This window comes from Cardiocondyla obscurior, linkage group LG23, assembly GCF_019399895.1.
Source record: "Cardiocondyla obscurior isolate alpha-2009 linkage group LG23, Cobs3.1, whole genome shotgun sequence".
NCBI lineage: Eukaryota > Metazoa > Arthropoda > Insecta > Hymenoptera > Formicidae > Cardiocondyla > Cardiocondyla obscurior.
The window spans coordinates 974418-989327 of record NC_091886.1 but is presented as its reverse complement, the minus strand read 5'-3'; the positions used below and the strand labels follow the sequence as shown (position 1 = coordinate 989327).

The 14910-nt window shown below is 43.8% G+C and overlaps 1 protein-coding gene across 7 annotated transcripts in view; it reads left to right on the top strand.

Moving 5' to 3' along the window:
• The window catches only part of LOC139111203 (protein turtle), a 209765-nt gene that overhangs the window by 180913 nt on the left and 13942 nt on the right, over positions 1-14910 (top strand). For 6 of the 7 annotated variants that reach the window (XM_070671331.1, XM_070671330.1, XM_070671326.1 and 3 more), the window contains 8 exons: positions 4642-4929; positions 5119-5528; positions 5639-5910; positions 6173-6345; positions 8315-8395; positions 12629-12814; positions 13037-13264; positions 13734-13827. In XM_070671331.1, coding sequence (XP_070527432.1) covers positions 4642-4929; positions 5119-5528; positions 5639-5910; positions 6173-6345; positions 8315-8395; positions 12629-12814; positions 13037-13264; positions 13734-13827 — 1732 coding nt within the window. Of the gene's footprint in view, positions 1-4641; positions 4930-5118; positions 5529-5638; positions 5911-6172; positions 6346-6678; positions 6745-8314; positions 8396-12628; positions 12815-13036; positions 13265-13733; positions 13828-14910 lie in introns of all 7 variants that reach the window. The other variant, XM_070671329.1, reaches the window with a different exon arrangement.

Here is a 14910-nt window from a genome sequence, read left to right as displayed (position 1 = left end):
CCTCCCAAAAAACTAATTTAATATAAATCTCGCGATATATGTTATATATCTATATATAGTAAGCGCGCTTTAATACACTTCCGAAAATTGCCTCGACATGCCAGAGCGATTAATTATCCGCGATCGGCACCCGAAGAGAATAATGCAAAATACGGCTGCCTGCCAGGCCGATAATTAATAAACAGCAAACTGCCGTAGTAATTATCGAACGCGCCGTTATCAGAAACAGATATCCCTTGGTAATCAGCGATCAGCTCAACACCGGTAATGCAATTCCAATAACCTGCATGCCAGAAAATATCTTAAAGCGGGCGCGGTTAGTTCAGCCAGTTTTGTCGTTTATCGATCCTCGCGGAAGCCGCTCTCTTTCTTTCTTTCTCTCTTTCTCTCTATCTCCGCTTTCTCTTCGATTTTGCTCGATGTGCAATAGGAAACGAATTCTCACGGGCAGGGAACCCGAGTCCGTCGCGTCTTCGCGATATGTTGGATAAATTTAGCGTGTTCCGCGCAAGCTTCAAACGGAATAACGCGGCGATCGCTCTCGCGAGCGATCTCGCGAACGTTCTTGCAGCTCATCTCGTGGGAGATGACCGAGATCTGAAATATCGTGGCCAAACGCTGCGGCAGGTTTATCGCCTTTCCCGATTTCCGAAGTACCGTGCACAAGGCTAACCGATACGTGTCCGCGGTTCGCATTAATCGCGACTTGTTCGGCGTTCGAGTCATTCGAAGCGAATATTCGCTTCAACAGAATTAATGCGCGCGAAACGGACCAATTAAAGATTCACGTGCGCATTTTATTATCTCGAGCTTAATTAACTCGCCCTCCTCGTTTCCCCCTCTCGCGCCTTCCGCCACCTTCTTAATGTCCGTTATGAAGGAGGCTTTCAGCGTGATGTAATTTAGTCGAAAAGAACGCGGAATAATCTCTGCTATTAAGTCTTTATCCGACGTCCGTAATAATCTCGCGAGCGAGAATGAAATTTTTTCAAGGAAATACCCGACGTCGCGTGGATTAAATTCCCATTTGTGTAACGAAGAATTCATAATAATTGGACGATTCTTTCCTATGCGACGGTACCAACCAAGTAGCGAATAGGTGTTTTCCGTTTCGCGTCCACTGCCTCGCGATGAGACTCGAGGCGGAAACAGATAAGGGAAGTCGCAATCTCGTCCGCGCGCGATCGCGCAGCCTTTTTAGCGTCCGTTTCCCCTCGGGAGAAGCGGAAACGTTTTTCCGCGATCGAAGACACGGGAACGCCGATGCATCCATAAAACGCAGACACGGCAAATGTATAGCGCGCCGTCTCTTCCCCGTAAATTTTACGAGCCGATACATTTACTCATATCGACGATACGTTCAGCCCGCCGCGATAAAACTCACGTTAGGCAAAGTGGTTACACCGAGCTTCCGGGCGTCGCTCGTTTCGCCGGCCAATTAAGGCTATTCCCGTCCCGGGGTTCCGCGCTGGAGAGAAAAGGGAAAAGAGGGGGTTAAAAGGCGATTTGTCTTGTTTTTCCGGAGCCAACAGCCACTTTTCGCCTCCGAACCGCCTTCTTGTTCCATTTCGCTTTCCCTTCGTTCTTTTTTTTTTTTTATTTTTTTCTCCCGAGCCACCGTCGCCTAGTTTTTGCCCCGCAACCACTGCAAATTTGTAAGCCGCGCCACCGCCGCTGGGACATCCGTCTTCATCATCGTATTGTCTTACCGTCTCGCGCGCCTCCAGTTTTCACGCCCGTTCGCGTTCGCGAGGCTCGGTTGCGAGATGGTTATTTAATGGATTGAGAAATGGCGCGAATGTCCCTGGCTCGAAACGACGGCAAGATCGTAAAATTCGTTCGCGCGCGGGGGAATAAAATTAGACGAACGCTGCCAGAAACCATCGGCAGGCTACTGTCGTCAAAGAATAAGGATAAGAACGAACTACAATTCGTACACGTTGGAATTACATTTTATCTTCCGTTTCTTCCACCGCGTAATTATTTCGGAATCACCGATAGTAACGGATTAAACATGTAGACATGTGAGTTAATTAATTAGATTAATTAAAAAAAAAGATTTTGCAAAAATAAATTATTCCAAAGATTATTATATGTATATATACACACATCTCGACTGCTGCCCCATTTGCTCAACTATCCCTTCGCGTCGGGCACCCTCGGCGTTTCTCGCGGTACCCACGTATTTGCGATGTGCGGCGTGATGTAGCGCGACGTTGCGCCATCATAGCTGTGTACTTGGCATGAGAGTCGCCGCTCGTTCTCCCTCTCGCCGGCTGAATTTCATTGCCCCGGTTTGTCAAGATTTTCGTCGGACTGGCAAACGTTGGAGTTTGTCATCGTGACACTTCTCGCATCGGGAATGCGACGGGTGCAAGCGCAACGTTGGTTGATGATACAGCGGCGCGGCGCGACGGTGGTTTAATAAACACTTTGCGAGAGTGTTTTCGCAGTCTCTCCCGCGGCCGTAGCTCCTTTCGCAAGTATTTTCGCGGACGAAACGCGCGGCATTCGAAGCCCCCCCATTCCTGTAAATATCGACCGTACAGTCGGGCGGAAATTCGCTGCCCTGAGTTGGTAAAAACAACGTCGTTAACGGTCGCGCGTAATGTGCGCCGCGCGTGCAACTTTACGGCGACCGCACGCTGATTCCCGAGCAACTCGGAATTCCATTGCCCTCATTTGCCACCGAACTTGGCGAACTTCCGCCCACCCCCTTCGCGAAGTATCCTTCCAGGCTCTTCCCGCGCGTCCGCATGACGTAACATATATCACCGTCCGCGCGCGAATAATTAAAATATATTCTGTTGATGCCGTCGCGACGAGGATGAAGAACGAAGCTCGCTCCATCCGTAGATCATTCCTTGGGAAAAATGGATCTTCCGGAATCCACGTTCCTGACCGACGCGTTGCGTCACGCGGTTAATGCAGAAAAATCCGACACTACAGATACGTCCGATTTGATTAATACCGGGTCATTAAAGTAAACTTTGCATGTGCCTAGATGCAGCGAGCGCGGAAGATTGCAAGGAAATACGTTTCTTTTCGTTGTTCTTTCTTTCTTTCTTTCTCCTTTTGTCCTTTTCCCGGGCAACAAGTTCTCATTCCGCGCCTACGTGCGTTTATCAAGATCGTAGATCCAAATTTATTCCTGTCGCGGCATGCACCGCCGGCGCGTATTGTGGCGCGTCTCCTCGGAGGTGCAACTGGAGGATGCAATATATTGAGACATCGGGCGCGGAGCTTAGAATATCGTTGCCCTCGTTTCTGCGGATTTTCGTCCGCGCACGGAACGCGATATTTCTTGCGTCCCGGAGTTCTCCTCGGCCGACGTGCCGTTCACTTCCGTTCCGCCGAGCACCGTTATCCCGTTTGATATTTCCGTCGGGCGCGCTCCGCCAAAAAGCTATTCCGCAACCTCAAATTTAATGATATCGATATACGCGAGGACGGGCAAACACCGCAAACAATCTGCCAAATGTTTAATTGTTGAAACGTACGTCAATATATTTGCAGCATCGTATCGCCAGACGTATCGGCGTTCGTTTGCGTGTATAAATTTACACGTTGTTTGCGCGACACCTATCCCCTGTTTACTTTGCCAACTAGCAATCTCGAATTCGAGCGCGCGTATGGATATCGAGTGTCGCACGTCCGGTATTAAAATGTAAAAGTAGAAATGCGACGGAGATTGCGAGCGGACGACGGCATTCATTACTCGACCCATATAATTCACAATCGTAGAATTCGATGTATAAATATTGAATCGCAAACAAGTGCTTTTTCTCCCGCTGTAGCACGTATGCAAAAATCTCGTTCGACGGAATAAAAATAAAGGGACGACGTTACGGATTTTTCCAGAGTTTTAGATTTTATTGTCGGTTCGGCCGCGACCGACTGCGTTTCAACGGGCGACGCTAATTACAGATCTCGCTAATTCTTGGCCAATTTCGCTCGAATCCCGTAGCGATTTAAGAGGCTCGTGACAAACGCGGAGACGAAGGCTGTGTATAATAATCCCGACGAATGGCGACAGATCGGATTGCGGAAAATGCCGCGGAATCGCGCGATAGCAGAGGCAACGGTCTTTTGTGCGACGAGAATCGATCTTCCGCTATAATACGGCGGAGATATTTCGCTTCTGAGGCAGAGCCGCAAGTTTTGAAATTCTTCGGGCGTGAATACGAGACGAGGCTGCGGACGTCGGGTATCGATCAAGATATAATGCACCCTGTTGAGCGCCTACCTCCGAGGCGCAGAAATCGTGGGGGCGAAAGGTAAATTTGTGGCTACATTCGCTCAACCTAAAAAGTCCGTCTCCTATCCATTCGTCGCGGCTTTTTTACGGACAAGAAAGACATTATCGGGAATCGATGGAGGCGCTGTATCGCTGTTTCTCTCGCTGACGGCGAGTCAGATGCACCGCCCGCTGCCGTCTCGTCCGGGGATATCTTTGACAGCGGGACAACCAATATCAGTGGTCAATCGCCACCGCAGAACCTCGATGCGAGAGATACTACTGCGGGAAATACATCGGTCACATTTGGTTTCGGTGACCGTAATCGATATCTCGCCTTCAATATCCTATCGTCCTGTGACCGAGGCTACGTAATAAGAATCGTGCGTTTGACTGATTTGCAGGTGGAGCTGTTATTATGGTGCCGCCAACGAATCAAACGAAGCTCGAGGGCGAGAAGGTGCAATTCTCCTGCGAAGCGAAAGCGCTTCCGGGTAACGTGACGGTGCGCTGGTTTCGCGAAGGCGCCCCCGTCACGGAGGTCTCGGCTCTGGATACCAGAGTGTCCATCAAGATGGACGGTAGCCTGGTTATCAATCCTGTTAGCGCCGATGACTCTGGTCAATACCTATGCGAGGTCACTAACGGCATCGGCGATCCTCAGACTGCTAGCGCCTATCTCAACGTCGAATGTAAGTCTTGAATGTGCGAGAATTAATAAACTCGAGCGAAATAAATATTTGAAAATAATTTAAAACGGATCTGCATTAAAATATCAATTGATATACCTACTACTTCAAGTGCGAAGCTCAACTAAATTCAAAGTTTAATGTGATTAATGTTGGAGAAATTAACGCGTTCCTCTGCATTTCGTATTTCAGACCCGGCGAAGGTCACGTTTACTCCCACTGTCCAGTACCTGCCGTTCCGTCTGGCCGGGGTGGTCCAGTGTTACATAAAAGCTAACCCGCCTCTGCAATACGTGACCTGGACCAAGGATAAACGCCTCCTCGAGCCTTATCAGACGAAAGATATCGTTGTCATGAACAACGGCTCCCTGCTCTTTACACGGGTCAATGAGAATCACCAAGGCAGATATACCTGCACGCCTTATAACGCCCAGGGCACGCAGGGTAGCTCAGGTCCGATGGAGGTCCTCGTGCGAAACCCGCCTGTCTTTACCATCGAGCCGGAACCAGTATACACGAAGAAGGTCGGCGAGACCGTCGAGATGCACTGCGACGCTCAAGAAGCCGACGGGACGCAGAAACCAACGATACAGTGGCAACGGGTAAGTTTGAGTCAAATTAAACGATTACTCGTTTTATTATTAAAATTTTTTATATTTAATTATTAAATAATTTAATTTTTTAATAAATTTTCCTTTATTAATTATTTCAGAGGGATGGCGGACCCATCCAACGCACCCGCGCGAAGACCGTCGGAGGTAATCTGACTATCGAAAGCCTTCGACGCGCCGATTTCGGATTTTACCAATGCGTTGCCTCTAACGAAGTCGCCACAATTTCGTCCTCGACGCAGTTGATCGTCGAGGGAACGCAACCCCATGCACCTTACAACGTGTCGGGAACTGCCACGCAATTCGCGGTAACGCTAGTTTGGTTACCAGGCTATTCCGGTGGTCCTGATTACAAGCAAGATTACACTATCTGGTGAGTAGTATAGGACAGATCGATGATAGGTGTTAAAATTTTTTTTTTTTTTTTTTTATTTAGCGACACGAATATAAATTATTTTACCCCGAGGAATAAGAAAAAAAATTCGCGATATTATAAAAATTACACTTGCGTAATATATATATTTTAAATATTAATTATAAGCGCACTAAACGAGTTTCTTTAAACGATTAATTTTAGAAACGTTCGATATGTCTCTTTAACGTTTTGTTTGCGTTTCGTTTCTTCCCTCGTTCAGGTATAGGGAATCGGGAACTTCGGAATGGAAGACAATTCCCGTAACTCCATCGGGCAGCACAACGGTGACGATCAACAATCTCACTCCTAGCACGCTCTACGAATTTGAAGTGGTCGGGAAGAACGCCCTAGGCGAGGGAATGCTGAGTAAAATTATTACAGTCAGGACGCTCGGTAATGGAAACTAAGTATTACATAAATAATTTCAATTGAGAAAATCTTTCTTAAATAACTAATTAAAAAAGAATTGATATATCACATAAAGTTTAACGAGCAAAACTCGATGATCGAAAAGTATTACTTCGTACGCTTCTTTTTTTTGAGCTACTAATCGTACATTTGTTTAAAAATATTAACTGTCGATTATCAGAATTAACGCTAATCTAACCAATACTATTTAACTAATTAACAAATCGCCACTAATTTATTTCCCAACTAACAAACTAATCTTTACCATCTCTACGAATTTCTTTCTCACTATTCGCATCTGTCGCTGCGTTCTCCAAGACGTTGCTCTGACCCAGTCGGCGACTCCTTCCGCGCCTGATCAACCCGACTCTTCGGATCAAAGTGGTAAGATTTAAATGAAGTTAGTATTACCTAGTATCGCGACGTCAAAACGGAATAAACATCGAAACGTTAAATCGGCTAAATTAGCGAGAGGAGGGTATATTTAATAAAAAGCCGACGCGTTTTAAACCCGAGTTATGTACGAAACGTTATACCGTCGTAAACTTAAATGCGTGAAATGCATCAGAGGGTGCAGCGCGGCTACTTTAGATGTTAAAATTGACACTTTTTTTACTGCTAGTTTAAATCTGCAAGCTAGCAAAAGCGCGATCGGTTGCCGGAATATCTCGGAATATCCCCGAGTCGTGCGATTCACTTCGCAAGCTGCGAACGACGTCTCGATGACTGTCGAAAGGAAATTCATGCGTGAGAGGTATCGTTTTTCGTGTCACTCTGATCCTCTCATCGGAGTATCGATTCGAAAGTCGAAAAGTCGCGCGATTTCTTCTTTAGCCAAAGCCGTATGGATGGTGAAAAAAAAAAAAAAAAAAAAGAGGAAAAAACAAAAAAGAACGAGAAGAAAGCGCGCAAGATAAGGAAAAGGAAAAGAAGGATGGGAGGGAGGGGGCGCGCGAATGCGGATGCGGAATGAAGCGAGGAGAAAACCGAGAAAAAAGGACGGAGAGTAGAAACGGAGACTTCCGTGGCGACTTATCGTATCGGAAAACCCATCGAGCCGTTCATTCTGCTTCCGCTTTTATTTCCTTCCCTCGAATCCACCGGTTCATTGCCTTCCATTTGTACACACCGTACCTCGAGCATCCCCGATACCGGCGTCTAGGGATTTCTATCTGGTTACCTTTCAAGCGTTTCTTTCGCCTATCTGACTCCTTTCCCGTTGTACGTTTTTTTTTTTCTTCCCGTTGTGGCGTTTTTTCGCATTTTACGCTTATACTCCACGCACAAGCTCGCATCATCATCGGTTTCGCTCGTTAGCCCGCGCCAACAAAGAGCGGACTTGAACAACATTGGTTAACCACGGTTAACTGAATTTTCTTTTTCTATACCTTTCGCTGCTCTCTGTATTAAAACTCATCGTGTTTCACAAGAATTCTCCAACTTTCAAGAGTCAATCTTTTTCAACGGAACATTTTATATTAACTTCCCCTAACAAATTTTTGTCCAAGTTTCGTATTACAATTTTGTTCGAGCTCGAGAATAAACTGAAGAATAGAATTGTATTATTCATCAGTTCGTTGATTACCTCGATACATTTATAAAAGAACAATTAAATTTTTAATTTTCGAAATTTAATTAAAAAATACTTCACAGAGCGTGGATATGAAATTTCGAATAATCCCGCTTTGTATTTCAAAGTTACGGCTCAAAAAGAGATATTTAGGCTGTAGTCAGACTTAATTGACATTAATGAAACCAGCCCTAATATGATTAACGGAGATTTTACAGTGAGCTTAGATTTCATTTACAAGAATCTGAAAATAAGCCACGCAGCTCACCTTACAGCGTTTTATTTCTATACTGTTTGAATTCTTTATTTTAAGTTATCTCGTTTAAATTCTTTTTTTTTTTTTTTTTTAATTTTATTATTTCTAAGTTCTCCTTTTTATTTCAGACATCCTTGATTACAAAACTCTCGTATTACCAACCGATTCCACAGGAAACCCCGCGTTTCCGCCAATCATGCGACCAAAAGGTATATATTTCCATCTTTTTTTTTTTTTTTTCCAGATACACGTAATAGAATTACAAAGATAAAAATAATTCTTAATATTCTACGTTCATTAGTAATATTACCGAGCAGCTATTAAATACATTGTCCTATTATCAACGTTGAAACATTCGAAAGTGTACATCGTCGCTTTCACACCGCCCACATGACGCGTTTTATTATTTGCAATTGATGCACGTACGATAGAATCAAGCTCCGATTTCCGTCTTTCTCTGTCTGGCGAAAATCGCGAAGAAGGCGAGGGAACTAAAAATCCATTTTTCTCTTCTCTTTGAACCGCGAAACCTCTCGCACGGAAGAGAGATTAACTGTCATTACATGCTATGATGGACTTGAAAATAAGTGTCAAGCAGTCGGACAAGGCAATAAGGATGAAACCGCGTGTTCCGCGCACACCTACGCTCGCCTACAGAGTTCGGCATACCGCGCGGAAGATACAGAGGAAAATAAAAACGAAATCCTCTTAGCCGCGGCGTACCGGGAAGAGCTAGATGGAAAACATTCCGGGAGGGAGAGCAGGAAATAACATCATACATTTTGCACGTAGCAGACGGTTCCAAACAATCTACTCCGCTTTGGAGCTGAATAAACCCAAGAAAGTTTTAGTTGCCTCTCCTACGAGTCGAGTTTCAATCATATTTGGATCGTTGAGCAGAATAGTGATGTGAATTTAAGGGGAAAAAAAAAGAAATAGAAAAAAAAAAAGAAATCCGCGAGGGAATGGCAATACAATTCCGGCGTTCAACGGTTTGCACGTAATTACGCTGAAGTAAAAACTTCACATTATAATTTTGTATTTTCGCACAGCAATTTTACTATTTATTAATTTAATGTGCCGCGGTGCATGTATTTTTTAACAACATTTTCATATATATAATCCCCGCCTGTGTACATTTCTCCGCAGGAATAACAACCATTATTTGCGTAAAACTCGTAAAATATAAAATCCTCGCATCTCCCTCGATAGAGTCGGGAGAAAGCCCTCGTAATGGATTTCGCGGGGAGAAGAGAAAGAAAATAACTTTATACATTTTATACACGAGGCAAACAATACAAGTCGCTAATTCCGCAATTTCATGGCCAAATCAAGCTGCCTATTTCCCGGTTATTTTCAATTTTTCATGTCAATTTGATACGTGGCTTTGCGATGAAAAACTATGAAAAGCTTCGTTGTTGCTAAAACTACCTAAACGCTGTACATTTGTTTTTTTTTTCTTTTTAATTTTGCGCGTTTGCACAACAAAGACAACAGTTTCTAAAAAAAAAAAAAATAAGCCCTTATCGTTACTCTATACTTAAAGAAAGTTGCCGGTGTTTTACACAAACGTGAAACAACTGTTGCCGATACGCGGTTCTGCCATTCGATCGTAACTAAGAAAATTTACCGCCCGCGTAATCGACCAAACAAACAATTGTGAAGCAGTTTTTATATACGTGTAATAATCGCGATTCGAAGGAACAACGAGGCAATTTCCGTCAATTTCGTAAATTCCGCAGAGATATTTTCCAGAACAGCAACCATTAAATTGATAGGAAGGGGAATGGAACGAGATATTTGCTTTGTTGGAATAAATCTGTGGAGCAGACTGGGCGAATCGGAATACGAGAGTAAAAAAAGCAGGAAACGAGAGTAAAAAAAGCAGGAAATCAAAAGCCAAATAAAAACGTTCGCGCTTCTCCGCGCAAATTATTCGGGTGATGCGAGTTATTTTCTCACGTGGTTTCGTACGTGAACATATCTTTTTTTTTTTCCTCCCTCTCTCTTTTTCTTTTTGTAAAACTAAATATATTTTACAGAGCGCGCACTTTGCGCGCGTTATTTACTCTTGTTTAATAATTTTTAACAACAAATTACGGCTACGGAATTTTTGGGATCACGCTGTATGCGTTTGTTTATTACGTTACGTTGCGTAGTGGACGGCGTCGTGGCTCGCGCGCGCGGTATTTACATCGGGCATGATGCCCGGACCGCCGACCAAACAGCAAGTGGAGGTAGATCCACCGACGCGATAGTCATCTATCTATTTTCGTCCTACCTTTACGCTTCTGTCTGCGACCGAGCAGCTGGTACTGTGCTACGTGTGCGTGTGCGTATTTGTATGCGCGATGCAAAGGCATCACCCGGCTTATTGTCAGCCGACTAATTATAATAATTTCTATATAATTACAATTGAATAATCTACGGCGTTTTGCCGATTCACTTACCTTTGCAGCTTTCGGTTAGGTTAGAGTAGGGTAGATTATTTTGCATCCTTCCTTCCTTCCTTCCTTCCTTCCTTCCTTCCGTGGTAGTTTCTGGATTATCTTGACGTGTTGTAGCACTTTACATCACTTGACACTGTATTGCACTACTCTTTTGATATTCCTGGCGTTGCTCTCGCTTCCACCGGCTCTTTCCTCGGAATCGTCCTCGATCTCGACATAAGAAACTGGCTTGGATGTAAATCAAAGTCCAAGAGTCTTCACCTTTTGATCCCTCGATTCGTCGGCGGAATAAACGCGTCGAGAATTTACTGCGCTAAACGGCGAACGAGACGGGCCGCGATATGAATTGTCCCCACGCACTTTATCTTCCTCGAGTTTCTCAAAAATTATTTAATCGAAACGGAATGAGATTCGCGGTCGCGACGAAGAAGACGGGCGACCGCCGGAATCCGCTGAACGTCGCTGAAGGAGATGACGAGGGAAGGCGTCGGTAATGTCGGACGCAGCAGATTTCAGATCGGACGCTTCGTGCGCTACGCCGGCGACATAAAATTTGATCCTGGAATTTAATTTCGTATAAGATTTTAATCGCGGGCGTTGCAACCTCGATGTTCGCGTATCGTCGCCCGACTGACTATACAGCATACGCGAAGCTTTCACGGCGGAATTAAGAACGAGATTTACCTTTATTTGCCTTAACGAATTTCGGTGGACAACGGCGATGTCCTGTGCACGAGACCCGCGGATACCTCGACATCTCGTTTTGAAAACCGATCCCTCCCTCCTGTGTGGACATATTCTCGTCCGTGCTCCGTAATGATAAGTCACGTAGGCCTCTCGCGAGCGCGCAATCAGGCGATCACGGAGCGCTGTGATTGGTCGGCGTGCTAGGGACTTGTAGTGAGGCGCGGGGGAGGAAATAAGATTATGCGTTATAATTCACAGCATGAAATCATCCTAGGAAAAAAATTGTGCCAGTCGGGTATTAATAAGGTTAACGCGTGTACGCCGGAAGTAATTAGGTAGTAACGTTATATGTGCAATAAGTGATGAAAGAAGCTGATCTCACGTCGGGTTAATTCGATTAAGAAAGTTACACCAATATTCATTCGACGATACGTCGGCCTTGGCGTTTAACGAAGACAGTAACAGAAAGTGAATACCGATTTATTCATGAGTATTTATACATATAATTCACGTTTTGCTCTATTTACGCAAATTCATATGCAATCTATTTTTTTTTTTTTTTTTTTTTTTTTTCATCGTACGTATATTATATAAAACGTTATTATGTTACGCGAAAAGGAAATAATGTGCGCCCGTCGTTCTTGCCATGTCAAATAACCTCGTTACGTGACGGATCTTAATCAGGACATATCCGCTATCATGTTATGGACATACGTACAAAAAATAATGAATATTTAAAATAATCTCTGTCTCTTTAAAACGTAGTTGATCCATCATGCTTATACCAACGCATTTGCTCATATCGGTCAATACAATTTTTTTTTTTTTTTTTTTTTTTTTTGCGCGCATTGCAGTCGACCCAGATACGTGACGGTGAAAAAAGTCAGACATACAACTCGATGGCGCGAGTACCAACGAGTTTGATAGATGCGAAAATGTTGCTGCGGTCGGAACGGCGTTAACGTTTCCATCAAAAAAAGCTTTCCGCTGACGCTGCAACGCGGTGCGTCACCGGAATTATTTCGAAATTACGACAACATTTATTTGCTGACGGCGAAGAGATTTTCCCTGCGGGTCGGAGAATTTTATTTTCTATTTTGTACACGCAGAACTTTGAATCATCTCTCTTTCGTAACTGGAGAAATTATCTATCGGGCAAACGTAGAAAAACTCACACACACACACATTAAACGATGTGAGATTGTAAAATAATTTAAGCAAAATGTTTCAGATTAATTAATTGAAATTAACTTGTTCGATGTTACTATTTCTGGTCAATCTGATCGGTGTGATTTAAATCGCCAGGACCAAAGCCAGGTACTCCCCGGAATCTCACGGTGACGGAAATCAGCAACGGTTTCCTGATAACCTGGCAACCTCCCGCGGAAAAAACCCATCTTATCCAATACTATACTATCAAGTACAAGACGGACGGACCTTGGAAAACGCTCAACAAAGGCCAAATACGACCCGAAGAGACCAGTTATTTAGGTGAGACCCCAGTATCTTTTTCTTTTTTTTTTTATCTCTCTTTCTCTCTATTTTGTTGATCGCAGCGATTGTTATGCATAAAGTTTTATACGAGCATCGGACAGGCGTTCAGCACCGAGTACGAGTAATTTCAAAACACTCATGAACCAATATTACTTATCGAACCCGACTTTCGAGAGTACGGCTTTCATGCAATTTCCCGTTTAACGCGAACGCCCACAGTGAAGAACCTGGTCGGTGGTAGGACCTACTATTTCCAAGTGCTGGCCAACTCGGCCACGAATTACGGTGCGAGCGACCAGGTGAAGTTTCCCGTGCCGGCTCGTGTTAAGCACAAAGCGATCACCGCGGGCGTCGTCGGCGGCATCCTCTTCTTCCTCGTCGCCATCATCCTCAGCATATGCGCGGTGAAGATATGCAATAAACGGAAGAGACGAAAACAGGAGAAAGGTATGAACGCTCCGTGGCGTTATCGACGTATCGTACATCGTTTTTCCAGCATTTCGCCTGGACCTGTGCTCCTGGTTGTGTCGTCTCTAGCTCGACTTTTGCAAGAGAGGCAACGTTCTCTCGGAAAAGTTGCAAAACTTGCAAAACTAACGCCATTGTGTATAAAAATTATGTAGGAACAATTTGAATGCATTTAATTTTAATTCATTACTTTTATTCGTACATTGCGTCATTTCGGAGCAGAGTATCTAAGGTAAAAGTCCATATTAACTTTTATTAGTGCGTTATTTTTCTCACTTGGTCCGCCCTGGGCTTGCTTAATTTTAGCGTTTACTATTATTAATCCGTATCGATTATATTCAATGCACAGGGCTGGCCAAAGAGACGGCTACGATTTGGTAACGCAGGCGCCGGGCATGCACCTGTGAAATTGAATATTTTTGGTTAACATAATTATGTAACATTGTAGAACTGCTTTCAGCGTATAATATGGTGGCCTGCCGGGTCACCGACGCCAGAAACGGCGCAGGGCAGGGGCCCCAGGGAACAGTGCCTTTGAAAAAGTAAGTGTCTATTACCCGAAACATTATTATCTTTTCAAATCTCAAATAAATTTTGACTCGTAATACCTTGGAGCTTTTCTAAAAGCTCCAAGCATCTGACAAATAGACGGAGGAGGTCGCAGCTGCACTGAAAATTTATTTCGTCTGCCGATTAAAGTCAAAAGTTTGTCAAAATTTAAGTTGCTCAATAATTACAATGAAAATTCAATACAATTATTATCCGACGACTAATAAATACGCAGACAAGTTTCAATTAGCAAGGTATTTCAAATCGTCGACTTTCTAAGATCGATAAAGCGCTTGATACAAATAAAACAGATTATTCAAGCATCGCGGATCGACTTTGTCGACAACTTTATATCGTTAAAGCACAAAGTGCAGGTGCGATTTCAAAGAAACATATATATCACTTAGGTTTTAGCCAATAACTAGCAACTAAGTTCAATCCCCATTTTAACCAACAATAGACATTACGAACGTTTATGAAATTCTTACGAATAATCTTCCAGCCAACAAATATTCGAACGTGCATCAGATATGATATACATTATATCATATACACATTTTTGTATTTATATTGCTCAGGATGTGTCAAAATTCATATATACTATATAAGTTCGTATCGCTCCTACGCCAACGACTTTTTCTTTACAGCAATAGCTTTAATAATAATCCCTGTTTCGCAATCTCACTTCTGAAATTAATGACACCGCTCGATTATTTTACGAGCTAATCGGAAGTAACGATAACATGCCGTTGTCGTACCAGCGACACGTTTATAAAGACATATACGACCGCAAGACTTAGCGAGACGTACGGAGAGAAATCCATTCTCTCTCCTGGCGTCAGCTCGATCCACTTTGACAAAGGACAAGCGCTATCCCCCTGAAACGGGAGGATTAAGGAAATGAGGAACGACAGAACCTCTTTTGATCTACTTGCGCCATACATAACACTACGAGTTTCTAGATGTATATATATAAAATACATATATATATATATATATATATCACGTAGCAATTAAACCGGCAGACTAAACCGCAGCGGCAGAGGTATTTTGGACGAGGTTGGAGAAACGATCTT